Source organism: Zootoca vivipara, chromosome 5 (genome assembly GCF_965207765.1).
Source record: "Zootoca vivipara chromosome 5, rZooViv2.hap1.1, whole genome shotgun sequence".
NCBI lineage: Eukaryota > Metazoa > Chordata > Lepidosauria > Squamata > Lacertidae > Zootoca > Zootoca vivipara.
Genome location: NC_142588.1, coordinates 1,726,785 through 1,751,141, shown reverse-complemented (window position 1 = coordinate 1,751,141; position 24,357 = coordinate 1,726,785). Strand labels below are relative to the sequence as shown.

Genomic DNA, 24,357 nt, shown 5'->3' with positions numbered 1-24,357 from the left:
ACTGTATGTAGGTCTTGGGTAAGAAGCACCTATCTGATTGGTCCCAATTGGTTGTTTCTCAAACACAAATACTTCCCACAATTTAAGGCTATGCCTTCGATCAGTCGTGCCCAACCTCAGGCTCTTTATTATTTTGAATACAGCACCAATCACCCCTGACCATTAGGCATGCTGGTTGGGGCTGATGGAAGTTGGAATCCAAGGCGCTGGGTTGGCAAAGGCTGGCTTAGTTCTGGCTAGAGTGCATTATCTCTAGGACAGTATGCTTGTGGGTCTTCACCTCCTGCAACATGAAATTCAAGTTGTCATATATATGCATCGATATTAGACATGTGTATGGTAAAAACATCACTTTAGAATGCTATATTCTGAAATATATAAAATTAAGTTAAATGGCAGTGGGTTTTTCCAACTTGCACTTCTTTTGCTTCTGCTAGTGACAGAGTGAGCTGTGTCCCTGCCTGACCCCTGAAAATCACTAGATGACAAATAGATTATCTATACTCTTTTCAAACTTCTCCAGAGTCTCAGAAACCGGTTTTTCTTTAAATTAAAGCAGAACTGCAGTGCATCGTGTGAACTATGCAATACTACAATGCAAGAAATCACCAGTGCATGTTGTGGCTAGACATGGTAATTTAGCAATTCTTGGCACCATTAGAAGAAGATCTATTAAATAAAAATCCTGCTTCATACTCCAGCAATACCACCCCCCTGCAAAAGGTAATTTGCTTCAAAATGGCCTTGTAAGATGAAATACCTTATTTTTCGCTCCATAAGACGCACCTGACCAAAAGACGCACCTAATTTTTTAGAGGAAAGGGGGAAAGCCCTGTTTTTGGGGGGATCAGCTCAAAGTTGTGCAGCTTCTTTTGCAAAGGGGGAAAGCTCCATTTTTGAGTATCAGCTCAAAGTTGCTGAGCTTACCTTGCAAAAGGAAAAAATCCTGTTTTTATGGGGTTCAACTTACAGTTCTGCATTTTCTTTAGGAAAGGAAAAAGAGCAATTTATAGTTTCCAGACTAATAATCTAATCAGCCAGTCACATGTCGCTGCAGCCTCCCTCTGCAGAATATTCAACAATGGAGGCCTGGGCAAGTGGGCGGGGCCTGGAAGGGAGCTAGCGTCCCTTATCTCCCTCCCCGATCTCTTGCAATCAGCTGCTGAGCAGGCTCCTTTCAACTCCCTCTTTACCTCTTGTAAACCTTTAGCTCTTCCTAAAAAAAAAAAAAAAAAAAGCACGGTCTGCTTTTCGCCCCTGGGCAATCCGGCTCCATTCGCTCCATAAGACGCACAGACATTTCATCTTACTTTTTAGGAGGGAAAAAGTGTGTCTTATGGAGCAAAAAATACGGTACTTTGGTGTCTTCACTACCCTCCTCATTGTCAAGGCAATAACACTCCTGATCTTTCTGCAGCATCTTCTGCAAAGGAAGAAACCTAGAACTTAAACAAAGTGCCCCAAAGTGGACACACCCAAGGACACCCAGTCACTTAACTGCAACTCCCACAGGCTACTTCAATTTACCTCCAGAGTAAGCGGGTCCCGGCCACGTGTGGCAGAGCAAATGACACCTCCCCTCACAGCAGCGTGAGATCCATTTCTCAAATGTTAGGTCATTGAGACACTTAACATATGAAGCTGCCTTTGACCAAGACTGACCATATCCCCACACCGGCTATTCAGCTTCTCTCCAAGGCCAAAGACAGAGGGCTCTGCTAGTCAGCAGTCTTTCCTAAACTGGAGGGGCAATGGACTGAACGTGGATCCTGACCATCTTTGCCACCAAGCCCAGGAGGTAGAATGCAAACATGTACAGATTGGAGTTCACACATCCCATTTGTTTATTCACATTTCCATTGATTTTTATACATTTCCTTAGAAAGAACTACAGCTAGCACATGGACGTGTGAAAAATGATAAAAGGCAAGTCCCAATCCTTGTTTAGCCTTTCAGATGGCGTCCTATGAGATGGGGAACAAACAAAAATGTTGACAGTCAAGTGGAAAGAAAGGTTCATGTCGATTGTTCAGATAGCTGTTCATTAAGCTTTTATACATGGTTTCCATGCATTGTGAAATTTATCAAATGTTTACATTTGTGGTATACAGTTTAGCAACGTCCGCTAAAAATAACTTAAGGCATTAGACAGAACAGTTGTCAAATTACATTATGTTGCAAAGGGAGTTAAAGCAAGATGCAATACAGTACAGTACTTATTGCTCCTTATATGTAGTGACATGTTTTCAGTTTACAAACTACTTGTAGCAGATTGAGAACAGAGCAAAAGTAGCCAAATAATTCTCCACACCGCTTCTATACAGGATTTTGATGTCAAACCTTTTGAAGAATTAAAAAATTAGAGAAATAGCTCACTCCCCAAACAATTTGAGGTTTGCCCTAATTCTCCCTCGAGTGGTAAGCCTGCATCTGGACTGAGCGGCAGACTGGGCTCATGTAACTAAACACTCTTTCCTACAAAATAACTCCTTCCGCACAGAATTCTGAATGTCAGGGAGAAGGCTTGGCTACAACCATTCTGCCCAGTGTGAATCCAATCAAGAGAACCCCTGCCTGCAGTCTGAAGAGATGCAGGTCAGACACCAGTGACCAGCTCACTGGCAGCTAGGCCTTTAATCCTGTCATTCCAAGAGAAAGCTATGCATGTGCAAAGAAGCAGTATCTAGTAAATCTCTACTTCTTTCAAAATGATTTTGCAAGTTTGGTTGGCAATCTTGCAACCAGGCGAACAACAGTCACCTAAATCCTACAGCAATAAAGTCAGACTTCAAACACTGTGTCTACAAGGCGACAAGTGATCAGACTGCAAATTAAGACACTGTCTCATTGTTATGCAGCAAGTATCAATAAACTTGATTAAGATTTTTAAATATAATTATTTAAAGCTACAATTTTGTGCAAAAGAAATATGATCGTCCAGTTTTATACTGCCTTTTAAACTTACTCTGAGAGTAAAACCAACACACAAAAAACGAGATCTTACCTTTCACAGCAGGAGCAAGCCAACATGATCAACATCAGAAATCCTACAAAACAAAGTCTATGCACATTCTCCTTCTTTCTTAGCAAGCCAATTTTGATCCACTTAGCAATTCAGATTGTTATTCTTGTCATCATTTTTATTACTGAAAGTGATGGGCCAGTCACAAAGTCAACACTTACATTTAGGATTTAAAGTCTGCTGGCTTATGCATTTGTTTTGTATATCTATGACTGCATTTTTCCAGCCTGGTGCCCTCCAGGTTTGGACTACAACTCATATGAGCGCCATTCGAAACCTAGATGGGGCTGCAGTCCAAGAATCTGGCAGTGGACGGGTTGCAGAAGGCGGGTGGAGCTTCCCCCAAGAGGGTGTGTGAAGGGTAGTGCCCTGTAAGCTTTCACTACATCATGTCACAACCCACACAGGATGGCCAAGGTGCACCCACAGCAGACATACGTTCAAAGAGGGGCAGGAAATTCCAATGCATTTCTGGAATGCCTTCCTCGGCAGCAGTGTAAAATAATCCCATTTTAGGCTTGCTCTAAGAAAGAAGTAACCGACCACTTTCCATAACACAACCACTTTCAAACAACACCTTTTGACCAGCTCTTCCAAACATTTAATGGACATTACAATTATTCTTTCATACTGCTTTTAACTTTGAAAAGCACTCTGGATTTCTTACAGAAGCAGCATCACGTAAGACTTAGTAAAAAAAAAAGAGAACAATCTACATGTTAATGAATTGCTATTTCTTATTCTACTCGGTAACTGAAGAATTGTTACATATACACAGTTGCACTTTAGGAATCAGACAAGTGCAAAATACACAGCATACCTGTAATATTAACAGTCTCTCAATGTTAAAATTATGCTAGAGAAGAGTGTGGGAACAGGCTATCTGCTTTCTAGAAAAAGAGCAGGCTGTTTGCCTAGAGACAGGGGAGTAAACAAAGCTCACTGAGGATTTTTAAGACACTATTTCTCAAAGACAAGAGCACACAATGTTACTGAAGCTCTTGGCCGTTCAACCTGAGCCTCTAACAGTAAGACTGGACTCCATATGCATGTTCCCATTTATAATATTAACATGCCAAGTTAGCATTTCTGATTGTTCACCATCTTGAACGCTAAAGAGAACAATCCAGTGTGAAGCTCATAAGCCCAAACCTCACACTAACATAAATGGTAACTCCCATTTATTTTAATGGGAATTGGGTCAGTTTACTGCTTGCTGGATTGTACCCCAAGATATTTCAGTGTGGGGTGCTGAGCTCTTGAAATACTCTCACACTTACTTTTTAGGAAGTCCAACACTTAAAACTTGATGCAAAAAAGGCACCAGTTCATAATTAGTATGGGTCCTGCTTCCACAGCATCCCAGCTCCCTTCCAGTTTTAAGGTATGACTAGAACATTAAAGATTCAGATGTTTCAGAACCTATGGTAACCAATATTTGTGGACTGGTTATGTGTGGCTTTACTAGCTACTGCTACATTAGTAAGACAACTATTTAAATAGCATGGTATTCACGTTCTGACTGCTGATCCCGTTAAATGCACACTCGTGCACACCCAAAATAGTGTGGACACAATTCACAGCTCTCTTGCACAAGCCCCTTGACATTAAAGGGGACTGGACAGAATTTTCAAGCCTGAAGATAGGACTTTGGCAAGAGTACAATGGAAGAAAGTCCATTAAATATCTCAACACAAGATGCTCCAGGTTTGATAAAATCCAAGAGACAGGTTTGGATTGAAAAATATATAGCCATGCCACCTTTTCCCTCAGTTGTTTCTCTAGGTAATGAGAAAATAACAACCTGCAACTTTGGCCTTAAAAATCAGGGTACTGATTCACTCAAACACAAAAACTATACTGTTCAGTTTAAAACATTTGTTCCTTCAGCATAATCTGAACTGTGATTTCACATTTAGGAGAGGATTTCAATTCAAACTTGGATGCAAGATAAAGAAGTTTGCCAAATTTCTTTCCATCCACACAATATTCTTCCTACACAATTTCCGGGGTAGTATTCTACACCATTTGAGTATAAACCAGTTTTATTCTGTATAATAAAAATGTTTATTTTTTGATATGCAAGTTTTCTTCAAATATGGTTCATGCATTAGATATTCAAATTAGAAGGGAGGAAGAATTGACTCTTGTGTCAAGTTAAAAAGCTTTTATTGGCCATCTTAGTTTCTTTCCCTCACCAAAGCCCTTCAGAGTTCCTAAACAGTCCTTAGAATGTCAGAAGTGGTTTAAAAAGTTACTAGCAGAGTCAAGAGAGGGGAAATGAGCAGCAGCAGTTTGGCAAGTTTCCTCTGTAACTTTCAACAGCCCAGATTTTTATACCTCCTTCTTCTCCAGTATAATTTTGTGCAACTCATCTGCATCCTCACTTGTTTTCACTCTTATCAATATAGGAACAGGGACAGTAGCATTCTTTTCATCAATGGGTGGATTTGGAACACAGACAATGAGCACGTTGTTCTTCCCTGTTCTGGAGCATGGCATCTTAGGAGGCACCAAAATGTTCAGCAATATGTTGCCTGCAACAGAGTGGAGGTTGGGAAAAGAGCAAAATAAATACAAAATATGAACGTTTAGGTAGTAGTATGGTGACTTGAGGTATGAGAAAATCAGGAGTTACTGATCCACCTAGCCAACCACAGGCTGATCCACCTAGCAGTGGTTCTCTCAAGGTCTCAGCCACAGCTCATTGCTACAAGAGATGTTTTTATCTGATTTACAAGCCTCCCTTATTTCCTCAACTCATTTCCTCATCACATCAGCTACTATTCCTAAAAATGGGTAAGATCTCATTGTGTTAATACTTAGCAATTAAAAAAGAGAAACAAATTCCTGAGATCCAGTGGCCAAACACTACACGGTTGATGAGCCAAACTCGCAATAATGGCTGTCAGTGCTGGTTTGCAGCAAGATTCGAAACACAAATAATTTGTGAAGTCATCCAACTATGTGCTAGCAATTGCATACATCCAACTTGGGACACAAATCACAGCCACTGCTAGATATGCCTGTTCTTTACTTATGTGTAAAATTCTGCACAGCTGTGGGCATGAGAACAAAAAGGGGCCATCATAAATATCTTAATTATTTGAAAGAAGCCAGAAGCCTTCGACTTAGCAGTGGCTTGGAAGTTAATAATAATAATAATAATAATAATAATAATAATGTACCTAAGTTGGTATCTGCCCGTACTAATAGCTGAATCTTCTGATCTCCTGCATGTTTTAAGTGTAGCGTTCCTATACCTTTTTCTTTAAATTCATTATCTTTCTTGTAAAAAACTTTGCACCTGAAAAAAGAAACATAGACAAGATTCATTTTACAGAATGTACATGTATCTGAAAAGTGAATAAAAGCCTCCAAATAGCTTGCATGTGGTAAACACCAGCATGCAAACAAATAATACATTTAAACTCAGCCTGGAACTAGCCAAGCTAATAGTTACTGTATATAAATAGTCCTTCCAGAAAAGGAAGTCTTTGGAACATGATAAAACTATTTGTTAGAATGCTTCCAGAGCAGGGGGTCAGCAACCTTTTTCAGCCGTGGGCCGGTCCACCGTCCCTCAGACCATTTGGTGGGCCGGACTATATTTTTTTTGGGGGGGGGGAAATTAACGAATTCCTATGCCCCACAAATAACCCAGAGATGCATTTTAAATAAAAACACACATTCTACTCATGTAAAAACATGCTGATTCCCGGACTGTCTGCGGGCCGGATTGCAAAGGCGATTGGGCTGCATCCGGCCCACGGGACTTAGGTTGCCTACCCCTGTTCCAGAGCATACTGAAAATAATGGCCAAGATTTAAATAACCATGAGCTGAAGGAGACTTCAAATTTACTCTGAGAAACAGCAGCCCCCCCCCCAGCTGCTCATAAAACTGCCTTTAAACTTTGTAGAGCAGGCATCCCCAAACTGCGGCCCTCCAGATGTTTTGGCCTACAATTCCCATGATCCCTAGCTAACAGGACCAGTGGTCGGGGAAGATGGGAATTGTAGTCCAAAACATCTGGAGGGCCGAAGTTTGGGGATGCCTGTTATAGAGTGTTTTAAAATGAGCTGCTCACAAAAAGACTGCAGGTCTTTGGATGAGAGTTGAGACTAAGGCTAAGAAGTTCTTTGAGTCACTTGGTGCCAAAATAGAGGCAACCTTGTAACTTGTACCCCCTAGAATCATCAAAGTTTGAACTCCAGTAGTATAGAGAGATACAAAATAGCTTAGGCAAAAGAAACTTCATTTACTTTGTACAGTAGTTGTAATGCACTATAAACTGCTAAAGGCTTTCACTCACACACACAAAATTAGGGGGGGAAAGCATGCTGAACTGTCTACAGTAAGAGCATGATCATGGTAATAGTATTAAAGAACACAACTCACTTCTTCGAGTAGAAGGCATCATCTTCCTTTATTTCATTCACTACTGCTTTTGGTGGCTCCTCATCTTCTTCATCACCCCCTGTAGGGAGAATGCTTTCAGGTAAGTGTTATGTATATACAAGACACTGCAGTACATAAAAAGCTTTTGATGTTTGAAAAAAAAAACATGGGGATATTAGATATCAGATACAGCTACCTGGTTCACATAGCATAGTAAGCCAAACTATGGCTTCACAAGGAGAAAGTCACAAGCACTTTACTTTTCCTCTGCTTCTCCACTACCAGCAGCTAAACCATGGCTTGGCTTAGCGTTGCAACCAAACCTCGGGCTCATGGTTGGCCTTGTCCCAGACAGCTGTGACCTGAAACCAAGGTTTGTTTGTGGCTTACCACTCACCATTGCTTGTTTGGGGAAAACAAGCCATGAGCTCAAGGTTCGGCCATAACACTAAGCCAAACCACAGCTCAGCTTCTGGTAGCATGTGAGCAAGATCACAGTATGTCCAAAAAGGTAGGTGGACTGCCAGTTTGATACTAATTGATAGGGTCATTGGTATAAAATCTATTTCTAAATAATCTTCAAACAATGTGCTAGAGAGAAAGAAGTTATAGATATTAGAATATATTTTAAGCTGTGTTGATTAGCACTAACACTGCTGCATTTCCCACTCATCTTCTACTTCAACTCTTACATTTATAAGCCTTGAACATTAAAAAATGGCTTATGAGCTTTCTACATTTCTTAAAGAACACTCTTGGTTAAAATTATCTACTTGAACTATAACTGTAAAAGCTTATTTTATTTTTTCCTAATTGCCATAAGGAACAAATATATATACACACACACCTAGATTCTTTGTAATAAATAACACACCGTCCCTGGGTTAAACAACTATCTGACTTTTAGAAGACATCTGAAGGCAGGCCTGTTTAGGGAAGTTTTTAATGTCTGATGTTTTATTGTATTTTTAATATTTTGTTGGAGGCCACCCAGAGTGGCTGGGGAAAACCAGCCAGATGGGTGGGGTATAAATAATAATAATCATCAATTATTATGGGGGGGGCGGGGTATAATTATCATGTGACAGGGCAGTGGATGTGCCCTTACCCTTTCTCCCTCCCCTGCTTAACCCAATCTGTTGTTGTTGTTTAGTCATAGTTAAGGTTATTTAAATGGAAAGGGAACCAAAGCAGGGCTTTTAATAATTTCACCTACCATGTTTCTCCGAAAATAAGACACCGTCTTATATTTATTTTTCCTTTTAAAAAAAACAACCACTATGGCTTATTTTCAGGGGATGTCTTATTTTTTCCTCCTCCTCCTCCTCCATTGCTGCTGCACCTATCACTATGACTTATTTTCGGGATATGGCTTATATTCCTTGAATGCTTAAAAAGTCTGCTATGGCTTATTTTATGACTACATCTTAAAATAGGGGAAAACAGGGTACAAACATTGGTTATGGCAGTTTCAAAATAGAAAAAAGCACTGCACATTGCTGGTGAAATGTCAAATTCTGTTTAAAGCTACCCAATGCTAAACTGCATTCCTGCAGGGATCCCTAAGTTTTAGCTGGCTTGGATAGCCACCTATTATTTGTAATCCTCGGTGACACCCTATCCTTGAGTCCTCTGGCATGAGAAACAGATTTCTAGGTGGTCCAATTCTGCATAACATCAGCGGGAAGCTCACCAGATTTCAATGAAACATGGGACTGACTCCCCATTTCTCAACTTCTAAAACAATAAATGTTTACCTTTCTCTTCACTGCCACCACTTTCTGTCGGAATATCTAGTGCTTTGCTGGAAAATGAAGAAGCAACCTTGCCTTGGCTTGTATCTTTTCCAAATAAACTTGCACTTCCTGGAGAGAATGAGAAACTAGGTAATGCACCAGAATTCAGACCCGAGTTGTCTACGCTCTTGCTAAAAGTAAAGGAGACAGTTGATGTGGACCCTAGTTTTGGTTCCGTTTTCTTTTCCGTTTCTGTTTTCTTTCCTGGTGCATTCTCAGATTTGTTGCTATTGAAGAAAAACGTTGAACTCTGCTGAAGGTTCGGACTCCCCAATGCAGACCCGGGCTGAGTTCCAACTGTCTTGTTACTGTCGCTTTCAGAGCCGCTGTCACTACTCGTTCCGTGTTGCTCTATCTCAGCTAAATATTTCTCATAGTCTCGGAAAATCGGCGACAGGTCACAGAGCGGGTTGGCATTTACATGTTTTACTATCCAGTCACGGACCGAACAATTTAGAGCAGCTAACTGTTTATGATAAGCATCGGGGCTGCATGCTTTCTTCTCAGTGAATCCAGAGGACAATGGCTGCTGGCTCTCACCATTTGCTTCCACACTTACAGGCTTTTTCTCAATTACAGTATTATTCACTGAACCACTGGACACCACAGAACCTATTAGAAAGAAGAGCATTGTATGAACTTTCTTTACAATGATGTATGCATAGATAAACCTGACCTGAACCCATTTCTAGAATGCATTTCCCCCCATTCTATTTACTGAATTTCTTCTACCAATTTGTTCCAGGTAATGGCAAACTCAATTTAATAAAAAATAAAAAATGGATAGCTGTACCATCATGAGACTGGGAACCAGAGCTCTGTTCCATCATGATATTGGGGTCAATATATTTGTTAATGCATCCACTATGACCCCAAGGTCTCATTGCCAACCAGCCAGTCAGCTCAGGCAAATAGGTGAAATTAAGATATTTTGCCCCACTTAGTACTTTTAATGGGTCATTTGATATAAAAGTATAATTTTATACGTTAAGTTATTCAAGAAGACGAAAAAATTATTATTCATTTATTGCAGCACGTACGATAGTAGAACAAGCATGGAAAAAGTCAAGAGATACCAAAGGTGGAAGACTGGCTCATAATGAACTTGGACATTGCACAAATAGTCTAAATGAGCAATGTATTCAGGGTAGGATAGACCAGGCCTCTTCATAACTTATTGAAATGAAAATATGAATGACACTATACAATCCTTATGTGCTCCTAGGCAACATATAACAAGAAAAAATATATATGCTCCATACTATACTGTGCTATTGCAGTAATATATTATAATTTAACTTAATAAAGGTAAAATATTGTACAGGGAACAGCCACCCCTCATCAAATCCAGTTCTTCGAACGGCTCTGATGACAGCGGAGGGACAGGAGACAGGAAGGAGGAAATGAGCGGAGTGGGGCTGGGCTCAGGAAGCCTCCAGGAGCACTGCCTACAGCCCGTGATGCCAGCAAGGGAGGAGGGGCCAGCAGAGAGTTCTAGCGGGGAAACAGCAGAGGGGCGTCCTTTCAAATTCACCCTGGAACTGAGGCGATCAGCGGCTCGCAAACGCAAGGGGCGGAGATTTGGGGGCCCCCAAACTACTCTGCTAGGGGAGGAGCTGAAAAGCGCCATTGGGAGAATCTGATGATACTGAGTAGACATGTTTTCATGAAGCTCTTGCACTGTAAATAATATTCACAATAAAAGTCTTAAAGACAAGATGGTTTGGAGTGTCGCTGCTCAAGGGTAGCCAGCAACCTCCCTGACAAATATAAATAATGAGTATGTGTGTGTATAATAAAATATATACAATATATCCAGATACAGAAGCCTATGAACACTTAACTACTTTCTAACACATCCTAAATAGCCTCGGGGACGGAAACAAAAATAATATGTAGCAATTGGTATGTTCATATACAGGGATCGGCAACCTAAGGCCCATGGGCTACAAGCGGTCCACGGGGGTCGTTTTATTGGCCCATGAACCGCCCCCAAACCGAGCCGCCCGCTCGGTGAGTCCCCCTGCGCTGCACTAAACTGGTGCAGCATGGGGACTTGCCGAGCGGCGCCAGAAATCGCGTCTGTGTAGACGCCGAAAACTGCGAGCATGTGTGCTCACACGCACCTGCAATCCGGCCCACGCAGTGGCCTCCGCGGCAGTGAACTGGCCCAGGCCAGGTAAGCCTTGCCGACCCGTTCATACATGTGTAGATCTCCGGGGGGGAGGGGGGGAAGAGATAGTGCGACATTAAAGATGTGATAAATGAACAATGTTTGGCTCATATTTAACCATTTTCTATTTATATTTTGTGTATTACTTTTAAATGCCAATTTATTTATTTATTTATTTTAAAAAAACCTTTTAAAATGAAGTCAGTGACAGCCAGTTCTGACCCAATGCATGGATATGTGATTATTATTATTTTGCCCAACAGTTTTTTGAAGCACACAATGCCAAGTGGATCATCACCTCCATCTATATGCAAAGTTGATATGAGGGCTGTATGTACTACATACTTACACAAAACTTTCAGCTCCCTTAATATAATTAAAAACATTTTTACAAGTATTGTCTGTTGAGAAAATTTTACTGGTGAACTTACTGAATGTAGTTGTTGTTTCAGCAGCAGTCTTTAAATTGGTGAACGATGAACTATTTGCAATGCTGCCGCCACCATTGGACAGTCCCCCTAAAGGCTTTGTTCCGGTGCCATTGCCAAAGCCAGAAAATCCTCCACCTCCAGACGGTAAAACGAAACCTTTAAAACCTTTAAAAGCTCCACCACTCTCAGACTGAAAGAGACATAAAACAGTTAACGTCACTTTTTTCAGCTGCATCCCCACAAAGTCCCATCAGTATGATTATGTTAATGTTCACACATACAAAATCTTTGCTTCCCGTATTCAAAGTAAGTATTCTACAGGACATATTATATTTGGTTCCTGTCTGATTCTCACACATGCATTCATCATATGATGAAATGTATTATTCCAGACATTGCTGGAAACTAAGTACATGTATGGAATGTTCTTATCACCAAACATTAAGTATCTTTTCAATAAAGATAAAGGTAAAGGGACCCCTGACCATTAGGTCCAGTCGTGACCGACTCTGGGGTTGCGCGCTCATCTCGGCATTATTGGCCGAGGGAGCCGGCGTATAGCTTCCAGGTCATGTGGCCAGCATGACAAAGCCGCTTCTGGCAAACCAGAGCAGCATATGGAAATGCCGTTTACCTTCCAGCTGTAGCGGTTCCTATTTATCTACTTGCACTTTGATGTGCTTTCGAACTGCTAGGTTGGCAGGAGCTGGGACCAAGCAACGGGAGCTCACCCCGTCACAGGGATTCGTACCGCCAACCTTCTGATCGGCAAGCCCTAGGCTCTGTGCTTTAGACCACAGCGCCACCCGCGTTCCCATAAAAGAACTGAGGCTCAGTGGTTTAACCACAGCACCACCTGGGTCTCTTCAATAAAGATAGTTCAGACATTTGACTAGTCTTTAACCCACGGGTCCCTATGAAGTGTACATGTATGTGTGGACCAGCCAATATATGTTGATCCATTGTGAAATTAGATTCACTATCACAGGACAAATGGTATCTTCTGATTAAAGAAAACCCAACCCATGTGGACAAAACCTGAAAGCTCAGAGTAATCACTTACTCCTGAGCCAGCTATGCCCCACCCTTCAATAGAGAGAGCAATCAACAGTAACCCACACATTAACAAACAAAGGCTTGGCTTAGCATGCAAGGCGAGACCTTAACCATGAGTCCTGGTTCAGATGACAAAGCAAGCCAAACTTTGGCTTAGCTCAGTGTGGCAGTAAGGAACAAAGTGGCTGCAAGCTCCTTTCTGGGGGCCTATACATTTGCAAGATCCTGGCAAGTCACCGTTTGGCTTGCTGTGTCATGTGAATGCAACCAGTATGGAATTCACCAGCAATAAAGTCGCTTTTAACAGACAAACAGAAAACGGCAAACATCTGCAACTCCAAGGACATTGGCTTTTTGCTTCTGATTTTTCAATTAACCCTAGAGATCTGTTTAGAAGAACATGACCGAGGAAGATAAAGATTTCAAATTAGCAAGAAGTTTAAAATAATAATACTAAAAGCAAGCCTATTTTCAAACAGACTGTGCATGTATTTGGGCAGTGGGATGTGACAGGGGACAGAATCAAAAACATTTACCAGATTATTATTTTTTACACACTACAGTTACCATCATGAACAGGGACGCAAAATCCAATAACAGCAATGGCTACTAGCACTTTAGAAAAAGTAGCATGCAAACTGGGTTGCTGAGCAGAGGACAGAAGATTTATCTCTCTGGCTCCTAGAAAAAGAGTGGTGAAAGAAATATGGGAAGTATTCTATCACTCTTTTCTTCCTCCAACTGTTTTCAACATTCTGCTCTCCTTTGGGGCCATTTCACACAATATGAATTTCCTAGGTGCAGTTCACTTCAAACAGGAATGGTTGTATTTTGTCAAAACAACCTTCAGCCATTTCAATACTTGGCTGAATTTGTGCATCATTATTGACAGTACTTTCTACATAAGCAACAACTACCTGTGCATTTTTGGCAATACAAACGGCTGGACCAAGAACCAGACATTTATTATAAAATTAGTGCATTTATGTACCTCAAGCCCCACATTTCTACGCTTTGCCTTCTTAATTGCTCTGTTCTTCAAAACCTCTTCACTGGCCACTGAGAATGTTCCCACCTGCAAGAAATATTATATTCTTAGAACAAACAAGGATGAAACCCCAAAGACCTCTTACTACAACCCCTCACGCCCCACCACCCCACACTAGCAAAACGCTTCCTGAAGGTTGGAGCAATCTGGGAAAGGATCCAACCCAGTGCAAAATGGTGTTCCACTTGCATACAGAAAATTGCTTCTTGATTCCCTTGTATTACAAAACTCTAATTTCAAAATACACATTCACTTTTAACACTGTAAGGCTCAACATTTTATAATAAGCAAATAGACATTGTATATTCAGTTTTAATAATGGCATTTTTCAAAAACTTCTTGTGAATCTTTTGTCGATATAGGGTTTATCACTTTACATGCTACAAAAATATTTAGACTCTGTAAACCCTGCTTTATCAAGAAACATTCCCAAAGTTGCATCAATAGCAAGTCAAATAATTACTGTACCCTTTTATAACATAAAAAATTATGTCAAAATACTTAACAGGTTTCTGTTTGAATATAGCATTTAAAATATATTGTGGGCTTCAATGCTTTTTTTTCCCTTAATGAAATTTTTCATTGCAACTACTATGGGAAATAAGTAAAACTACCAGTAAGTAAAATTGATGCATTATGTAAGTAAGAACATGCTAAATTGGATCCTATCTGATTTAGGGCATCAGAAATGTTTTCTAGAAAACCCACATCACTACTAACATAACAAAGGCAAAATTGAATACATTCTTTTAAAATATATTTTTATTGGTTTTCCAATATCGTTTCAATATCAGCCTCATTATAACAATACCAATTTTGTCCAGTTAATACAATTATTAATGCCAATTATTCAAATGTCAAATTATACAATTTAATTAAAATGGCCCCCTCGCATGCTACCCCTGATGAGTTCATTCTTCTTCATTTTTTCTCCATTCCAATTTTTAAAAATAATTTCCACTACATTCCATTCAGATATAGTAATCCCTTATATAACAGCTACAATCTTGTGACTTCTATTCGTGTTGGGTAGAATAGATAATTGATAGTTTCAAGTGAGGAACTTTAGCAGTTATCCTCATTTTTTCCTGTGTGTGACAGTTTTTCATGATGTTTTCCTATCCATATATGGTCTTATATCTTTCATTCCTGCAACTGTTGAAGGTTATCACAGTTTCCAAAAGTCACTGCATCGCTTTATCCCGTGATTCGGCTTCCAGTAAACAAGCAATCTTCCCCATTTTTCCAGCCTAGGAAGAACGGTCTGAATCCAGACTGCAGATAGTTAATCCAAAAATGTCTACCGGTATTCCCACAGCTGGTAGACTCCTTTCCCCCCTGCCGCTGATTTATGGCCAATTATCCTTATTTTGCACACATTCCTTTGTGGATAATGGAGGTTAGAGAGGATTTTGCTCTATATTTTCAAAGCATGGCATTTCTCCCTCCCCTTCCTTCTCACTTCCTTTGCAGTTCCATTTTTGTTAAATTCTATATTATATTCCAATTTCCTTCAACCTCACTTGTGCAGATATTTTTAATAAAACTTGCATTCCAGGGAGGGTTGCCATATCATAAATGTAAAGAAAAATTTTAAATAAGCAAACCATGGGCTCCCCTCCCCCCACCGTCTCTTTCACCGAATGAAATTTGCTCCCAGTCCAAAGCTTTTAAATCTTTGTAGCTGGGTTGTTTTCAGTTTCTTATCTCATCATCTCTGACACGTGCCTGTAGTTTGGTCCAATTAAAGTCCAATCAACAGGATAACCTGTGCTTCCAGGAACAGGATTTTTTTGGGGGGGGGGGGGTTCGTGGCAGCCAGAGTGCTCCATGCACCCAGCGCCTTTGCCTGCCCTCGCATTCCATGGGGGATAATAATGAAATGAAATTCCCCCATCATTATCAGATTATCTCCATCTGTCTCTCTCCCGCAGTGTTGGGAGAAACTCCATTCCTGGAGCGCCGGAAACAGGAAGCCAAAATTGAATACATTCATGAAGTTATGTTGCTGATACAACATATGACACAATTCATGGACAGTTAAGATGAGAGGAAAAAATCTGAACTGATTTTAATGGCATTAGGTTTCACTTATGGCCAAAGAAATGATTGCAAGCTTTCCAATCCAATAAAACAGATGTATGGAAATGTAGCTAGTAGCTGCTAAGACAGACTAGAAACAGCTCCAGTTATTGGCATCTTGAATGATTTCAGGATGTGAAAGATGTGAAAAGGTTTAATGATGCTCTGAGATGGGCCATTACTGAAAAGCCTAGCACCATAAACACCCCAGGACTTCTAAGCTTTTTCTGTTGAACTCACTTGACAAAGGACTAGAACAGGGATCCCCAAACTTCGGCCCTCCGGATGTTTTGGACTACAATTCCCATCTTCCCCGACCACTGGTCCTGTTAGCTAGGGATCATGGGAGTTGTAGGCCAAAACATCTGGAGGGCCGGAGTTTGGGGGTGCCTGGACTAGAACAACAGCCTTGATTTTCACTACAGAAAATGTAATCTTGACCCTGCAACTCTTAGCAAAACACATTCATTGCCTATAACTGACAAAACCATCCAGGGCCTGCCCAAGACATTTTGGCACCTGAGGCAAACCATGAAATGGTGTCCCACCCCACCAGGGAAGGAGGAATGAATGCAGATCTACACCAGGAGCAAGAGGGTGAGTGAAGATCTACACCGGGAACCAGGAGAGGAATCAAATCAACCTTACTTGAAAGCTGAAGTGGGAATCAAAGGATGTAAGGGGGGAAGGGGAGAAGACCCCAGAAGGCAGCTCCTGCCATTTCCTCCCTAGGGCTGAGAGGAGAAAAACACTGCAGGGTGGGGGTGGGGGAGCTGCCAAGGAGGCAGCAGATCCAGCCTCCAAGAGGGGTGCTGCAGTCATTGCAGCCTGTGGATCACTTGCCTCATGAATGAGCCAGCCCCCGATACTAGCTATATGAATGTGATTGCAAGTAATTGTTGCCCATAGATCTATGGAAGTTACAAGAGAGAATCAGCTTACCTGGTGTAATCTGTTGTTTTTATGTTAAGCTAGCGATATGGTGCCAACATAGTAATAAAATGCAATCATTTAGTTTTCCATGATCTTCCTATTGATTCTGTTAGCAACTATTGCAATTTTATTTCTAATAAAAGCATCTAGCCTTCCTTACCTCCTCAGTTTCTTCTTCTTGATCCCAGTTCCTGTCAGTCAGCTCCTTTTCTGCTACTCTCTTAGCCATTGTACAGCGCTACTGTATTAGAACAAACAAAACAAAAGAGTAATCAGCCATGCTTCACATCTAGTGGTTTTTAAATAGGTGGCAAGCAACTTGCAATGAGCAGCCTGTAATAATTCAGTGACAAATGTAAACCATTTCATCCAATGTAAAGGTAAAGGTAAAGGTACCCCTGACCATCAGGTCCAGTCGCGGATGGCTTTGGGGTTGCGCGCTCATCTCACTCTATAGGCCGAGGGAGCTGGCGTTTGTCCGCAGACAGCTTCCAGGTCATGTGGCCAGCATGACTAAGCCCCTTCTGGCGAACCAGAGCAGTGCACGGAAACGCTGTTTACCTTCCCACCAGAGCGGTACCTATTTATCTACCTGCACTTTGACATGCTTTCGTACTGCTAGGTGGGCAGGAGCTGGAACCAAACAACAGGAGCTCAGCCCGTCGCGGGGATTTGAACTGCTGACCTTCTGATCGGCAAGCCCTAGGCTCTGTGCTTTAGACCACAGCGCCACCCGCGTCCCCATAAAAGAATGTAGCTTTATGTATCTCCTGGTATTCTACAGTCGCCTGTCTGTTTCCTTATCTGTTGAACCTACACAGGCACCAACATTTCCAACAGAAATAGTTCATTAAGAGTTTCAATATAGAATTAAAACAAATTTACAGTTTCAGTCACTTGGCACTTTTGATGGTAAATTAAAACATCACATTGTTGGAAGACTACTTCCTCCTTTATTTTGGGTTTGGAAAAGGGATGTTTGTGGGATACTTGGATACACATAGTGGTCCAGCTATGAATGCATTAGATTTATGCACCCACCTGTACCCTGGTTCAGCATATTAGAAGCAAATGCACAGCAAGTCATTGGGAGGAGGTAGCTACCAGGGTGGATGTGATTTAAATCAAACTGATTTAAATCACGATTTAAATCACTAGTCAGTAAGGCTTGATTTAAATCAGTTTTCTACATAAAGACTAATTCTTGCTGATATAACTTTAATATGCAAGTAGATGAAGATTTTTAGAATTAACAACTTTTCATATTAGGTTTTTTTACCCCCAGTTTAATAGGTTAATAATTCATATTTAGACAACTTTTCTGTTTTACCTAGGAAGGAGAAAAATAATCATTACCTTAATAATAACAATTTAAATAGATTTATTCAACTGAAACAATAACATTACAGCATATGTTATTTGCTTAAACAAACATCCATGTTGGTTAACTAATTTGGCTAAACAAAAACTATATATATATATATATATATTTTAAGAAACTTAGACTGTCAGCCCAGCCTACACATGGAAAACTTAAATACTGTCCACTCCAAACAATCAGAAAAATATTGTTTCTATTCTATTCACTGAACTTCTTGAAACTTAGCACTGAAGGGGTTGATTCTGTATTCATAGGTTTGTAGAACAACAATAGGATTAAGGTCTTTTTCTCAACTCTGTTCATGTTATAACATTTTTGCTGTGAAGAAGAGGCATGTGATCTCTGTTGAGTCAAATTCAGTTTTGAGAACTGCAAAAGTAAATCAAGCATCTGTGATAATATCTTGTAGGCAGAGAAACTGCCCAATAATCTTACGGAATAACCTTTGGATTGTAATATATTTTCCTCAAAAAGCATTTTATTTAAAAAATCCAATTTAAATCAAAAAAATCCTATTTTTTTAAAAAAATCATTGATTTTTATCCACCCTGGTAGCTACTGCATGGGTACTCTATTTTATGCTTACATGGTACTATTCACAAATTAGATTTTACTTCTTGGACTCTTCTTGGTCTAGTTCAACCCACATTCATCCCATATAATAATAATGTTTGGTATCATCCAGGAATATTTTTATTATTATTTTAATGGACTGAATTATTAACACCTATAACATATTTACTTTTATCTTCCCTGCTTATCAGATACTAAGGAAACCAAATTCCAGGTCCACTAAAACAAAGGGCTGCATTCAACTAAATTGTTGCACTAGCAGAAGCCAGCACAATGATACCTGCTAGCGCAATGGGGCTTTCCCACTCTCCTGCCACAGTGTACCCTTCCCAAAGATGCACTGGAGGATCAGGAAAATCTCCATAGCAGCATCCAGGGGGAAGAGAGAGGAGAAGAGGAGATCCATTAGGCAAGAAGAAATAGTTGTGCTGACAATACTATCTCTTTAGCACTGTGTTAAATACAACCCCAAGTTTTGTGGCACCTTATCATGGCATAAACTTTGGTGGAATTAAACCCCCACTTCTTCAACTACATAAAGGTTTTGAACAGCCAACTGTTTGAGATGCCTCAAACAATCGTTCAAATTAGGACTTTATGTAGCTCATGAAATGTGCTTTAAGTAAAAAAAAAGCCTATAGCTGTCTACTTTTTCTGTGGGCCTTCTCCTGGTTTCTCTAACAGCAGACTAACAATCAGGAATTAATCAGCTGAAGCATTTAGTGTGTCAGTTGACTGAAACAGATGCATGGGGGGAAAGAATAGGCAACATCCAATGATACGCAGGTGGATGCAACAGAATGTCCCCTTCACCTTCCATCCCTCAAAGTCCCCTATGATACAATCTGCTCCAGAGAATACCATGATCCTCTGTAAAAGATTTTTGGGTAACACAAGGAAATCTCAATTGTGCACAAATCACAGCTGCTTATCACCCAATGTTAACATTAGCACAAGGACGATCTTGAGATGCAAAATGCAAATATGCAAGTGTGTACAGTGACCATTCAAAGCAGTAATAACTGTTGGTAGCAATTATTCCTTGCTTTGGAAAATTAAATTTACTCAGGTACTGGGAAGTAAATTATTGAGCCCGATTAAGCCCCAAAGAAATAGGCTATGCTGATAAAACTGCAAAACAGCTATTACCTTAGCATAGCAAATCAATGAAGAATGCATTATCAAGTGGTGTGCCTACCTACAGTGAACAGTCACTGTACCTACCTTGCACATATCTGAGTTCAGCGTAGAAATATCATAGGGTGCAACCTCTTACATTTCAGGACACATATGTATCACTTCTCTGCTTTGAAGGCACAGCCAAACTGAGCAGGTTTTCTGCAGGGAGCTCTCTTACAGGTGCTCCTGACAAGCAGCTGGTTGTTGGGTGCTCTGGAAGCTGAGCAAAGGGATTTTGCCTGTATGTCAGATATACAGCTGGAAAGTATGCCCAAAGTGGTCTTGGGGGCCAAATGGGGAAACCTGGGGGGGGGAACAAGACTGGCCTGCCTCACTAGGATAGAGGCATATAACCTGGAATGATATGAGAAGTGAGCCTGTGCCTTCCACTTGTCAAAACATTCAAGCACCATGAATTCATGTTTACTTATAGTACATAATCATTATAAGCTTCCCACTTGTACCGCCACAAACCAGAAGTTCCTGATCTATCTCCTAATGCTTTCAGAATGCTGGAAGATGAAGCTATGTTTCAAAGAAGGCAAGCAGCAGCTCTTATATGTGGTTGATGATGTCATAATGCAGTGGCGGCAAAGAGGAGAGCATCCTCTAGCTTCTGGGATAGTAGCAAGGGTTGTTATTCATAGTCTGCTTTCCCAACAAAAGCCCTGTAAGATAGGTTAGTATAAACAGAAAACTGAGAAAAAGCTACTTGCCCAATGCAACACTGTATAATCATGTCTGAAAAGAAACATGAGCTCACATCTCTTAGATGCAAACCAAACACTCTAGCTTTTTGACCATTGTGGTGCACATGAAGAGTGCCACAAGGCTTAATCTGAGCCAGAACCTCTTTCCCAACATCAGGCCTCCAATCTGATCAGATGAAGAAATCAAGGCGACAGGATTTCTAAACATGCACAAACTATATTTCCCACACTACTAAGTAACTGCCCTCACCACATTTAGGATTATGAGGAATAATTATGAAGCTTGAGAGTGGACTGGCCAGCTCAGGGGTCCCCAAACTAAGGCCGGGGGCCGGCTGTGGCCCAATCGCCTTCTAAATCCTGCCTGCAGACGATCTGGGAATCAGCATGTTTTTACATGAGTAGAATGTGTCCTTTTATTTTAAATGCTTCTCTGGGTTATTTGTGGGGCATAGGAATTCGTTCATTTTTTTGCAAAATATAATCCGGCCCCCTGCTGAAAAGCTAGCTGGAGCCCATCTATGAGTCCCATTTATTTATTTATTTATTTTCTTAACTGGCCCCTGCTCCTGGTGCCTCTAACAGCTGCCTAACTTACAGACATTAAGCAGCTGAAGTGTTTACTGACAACTCTCTTTTCTTTTAGAAATCAAATCCTTGCCCTGCCAGGACTGACAAAAAGCAGTCACTCTCCCTAATTTTAACCACTCCTTTAAAAAGAGCATTAAAAGTTCACATTCATTCCAAATCTAGCCCCTGTGATCAACCACACACACATACCTGTGAAACCCAGGCACCACACAAATTAAGCAGCTCTTATGCAATATACACACACATCTTCACAGGAGGAATGTGCTGTAGGTGATAAATAAAAACAAATATCAAAGCAGGACCATGGCAAGCTGCAGGAATTCACTGTTGTCAAGATTTAAAAACAGCTCATGCTCCTGTGCTTTTTAAACAGGACCATTAACACTCAGAAGAGTTCAGTGGGAAGAAATGTTTTACTTGCCACTCAACTCCATGCCAAAGAAAGAAAGAAAAGCTTCACCACCTTGAACTTTCTCCGTGCTTTTGTGCTTAGGCGGCTGCTGACAGAACATAGGCAACACCAGAAAAACAGGAGGTGGCAATCCAAGCCCCAAAATCCGATCCAGATCCAGTGTGCCATTGGTGCCAGGCAAAAACATTTCTCTTCTCTCCTTTGGCTAATTAAACAAGCTATGGCATTTTAAACTGTGTGTGTGTGGTGATGGTTGAGTTATTGTTTTGTTAATCTGTTATGTAGCTTTGTGTTTTTTTATATGGTAAACAGCCCTGTGATTCTCAGACAAAAGGTGGTATAGAAATGTAATAAATACTGTAATATGAATAATGATGAGGATAGTGGCTGGAGTGTTTGACGAGACCTGGGAGAGGCCAGGGTTCAAACCCGCCATTGGTGGGGGGTGCGGACCCTCCCTGCCTCCTCTCAACAGGCCTCTGGATTGTGCTCTCCCTCCATTGGGCACCTTTAGGCGCCAGGCAGAAAAACCCGATTCTGCTCCACGGGGCGTTTGGTTAAAGAGTCCGATGGCTCTTTCAATGTGCCTGTGGGTTATTTTTGCTCCATCGTGTATTCTTGTCTTCTCATTTTATGCTGTGAACCCTCCTGAGATCTAAGGACGAAGGGTCGGTATACAAATTTCATAAATAACAACAACAGGGTTGTTTTTCTGCGGGGAGCAAATGCAATAAATGAATAAAATACAAACAAACGAACATGCCGCATTTCCTCTCTCCTCCCCTGAGCAGACCAACAGGCGGAGGCCCCCCTCGCCCCTTCAGCCCCCATGCCAATGAATCGGGTCCACCCACGGGACCCACCCACCCCCACCGCCCCTCACCTTCCTCCCGCGACTCGGCTTCCTCGCGGCTCCCTGAGGCGGCGGAAACTGAAGAGGGAGCCGAGCGCGCGCCCTAGAGCGGCTGGCCGGTCTAGGAATCCGCGCGGCGGCTCCGCCTCCCGCCCCAACAAAACCGGAAGGCGCTGTCAGCAGCGCGCGCCTAACGGCTGCCTTGGGAGCCGACTTCCTCCCGCCCCGCCGCGCGCCTTGTGGGGGGAGGGCCCGCTGCGATATCCCGGGTCATTTCCTGGGGAAGCCGCCCTGTCCCGCGCTCCCCCCGCCCGTCCACTCTAGGAGAACGCGCTGAGGGGGCTGTTACCTGATGCCGCCGCGGGCGGATAGAAAGAGAAAGGCGGGAGGCCGGGCGGGCGGGCAGGCAGGCGCGCGCAGCAGAAAGCGCGCCCGCCAACACCACCACTTCCGCTTCCTGCTCGCCTGCCCGCCTGCCCGCCAGCCCTTGCCCCGCCCACCCGCGAGGGGGCGGAGTGTTCCTCCACAACCGCAGCGCTGCCAGACACTGCCGCTCTTTCTTCTCCCCGAAGTTCCGCGCTTATTTCGAGGACTACTTTTCCTATTAACTGTTGTTGAAAAGGGTTTCCATATATATTTTACGTAACAGATTTTTCACGGTCCATGAAATGGTACATGAAAATGTAAAAAGGGCATATGAACTGACATTTTGATCATGATGCCCATGAGCAGAACCGATTCAGCAATAAACTCCCATCTGAAAACAACCCCCCAAAACGAGGAATTTGTTAAAACATTATTTTTAAAACTTTAGTTAAATGGATAGACCAATCCTATAGTTACACTGTGGGAGATACATAAGAAGAATTACTGCTGTATCCAATGCATGCTTAAGCTGGGAGGAGAAGGGAGAAATAATGGGAAAATACAAAAATTGGTGACCCCCCCCCTTCCTGCATAACAAGCAAAACTCACATTGAAGTCAGATATAAGCAGATATAAGATAACATTCTAACTTCCTGGATTTTCTGGTTGCAAGGTAATATGCATCACTCAATGATTTTTAACTGATGGCTATATGATCTTCACTGAGGTATAGTTGCACTGAGATGAAAATTTCATGGTTACTATATTTTACCTGAATGGGGTTGGCAAAAAATATTCTGCAAAGGTTGTCACAGGTGATGAATAGGTAGAGATTCAGTTTCCTGAAACCATAATGTTTTATTCATAAATTTTAATTTTTTAAATGCAGTTCAGACACTGTTTACGGTCCACCACCGACATACAGTGGAATAACATCATATAAACAAAATCTGGTTACAATAAATATAATTTTTTTTACAGTAGATAAAATTAAATTTCATGCTAACATACAAATTGTTAAGAGGCAATATGCGTCATATTGTGTTGACATGCAAAGTTATTTTTGAGTTGGGAAAACCGCTGCAGTTTTGGAAATCAAATACTGTACAACTAAAATTTTGCCTTTGTTGTTATTTTTCCTTGAACACCCCCCCCCCAAAAAAATAATAATAATGGGAGCTTTCATATAGTCCATGCAAATATTTGTGAATCTGGATGCACTTTTGTGTTTGTGTGTTTAAATGATATACTTCAGAGATTATCCATCTAACAGTACTGAATCCTACTGTGAGGTTTGGTTGACCCAAATTGTGATTTGATTTTCATGACTTTGCCGCTTTCCCAAAAAGTA

The 24,357-nt window shown here is 41.4% G+C and overlaps 1 protein-coding gene across 16 annotated transcripts; it reads right to left on the bottom strand.

The window, feature by feature from the left end:
• Positions 1 to 1,820: 1,820 nt before the first annotated feature.
• NUP50 (nucleoporin 50) lies at positions 1,821 to 23,083 on the bottom strand. Of its 16 annotated transcripts, none has more exons than XM_088669945.1 (10): positions 22,990 to 23,083; positions 21,565 to 21,639; positions 20,172 to 20,742; positions 17,102 to 17,182; positions 13,870 to 13,953; positions 11,823 to 12,012; positions 9,180 to 9,830; positions 7,423 to 7,501; positions 6,211 to 6,329; positions 1,821 to 5,559 (listed from the first exon to the last, which is right to left on the bottom strand). In XM_088669945.1, exons 4-10 carry the CDS (start codon positions 17,168 to 17,170, stop codon positions 5,357 to 5,359), a joined length of 1,395 nt encoding a protein of 464 aa, XP_088526071.1. In that variant the 5' UTR covers positions 17,171 to 17,182; positions 20,172 to 20,742; positions 21,565 to 21,639; positions 22,990 to 23,083; the 3' UTR covers positions 1,821 to 5,356. The 16 variants fall into 16 exon arrangements, with proteins under 16 accessions (XP_088526071.1, XP_088526072.1, XP_088526066.1 ...); XM_088669946.1 differs by having other exon boundaries at positions 20,533 to 20,742; XM_088669940.1 differs by having other exon boundaries at positions 20,539 to 20,742.
• Positions 23,084 to 24,357: the final 1,274 nt, after the last annotated feature.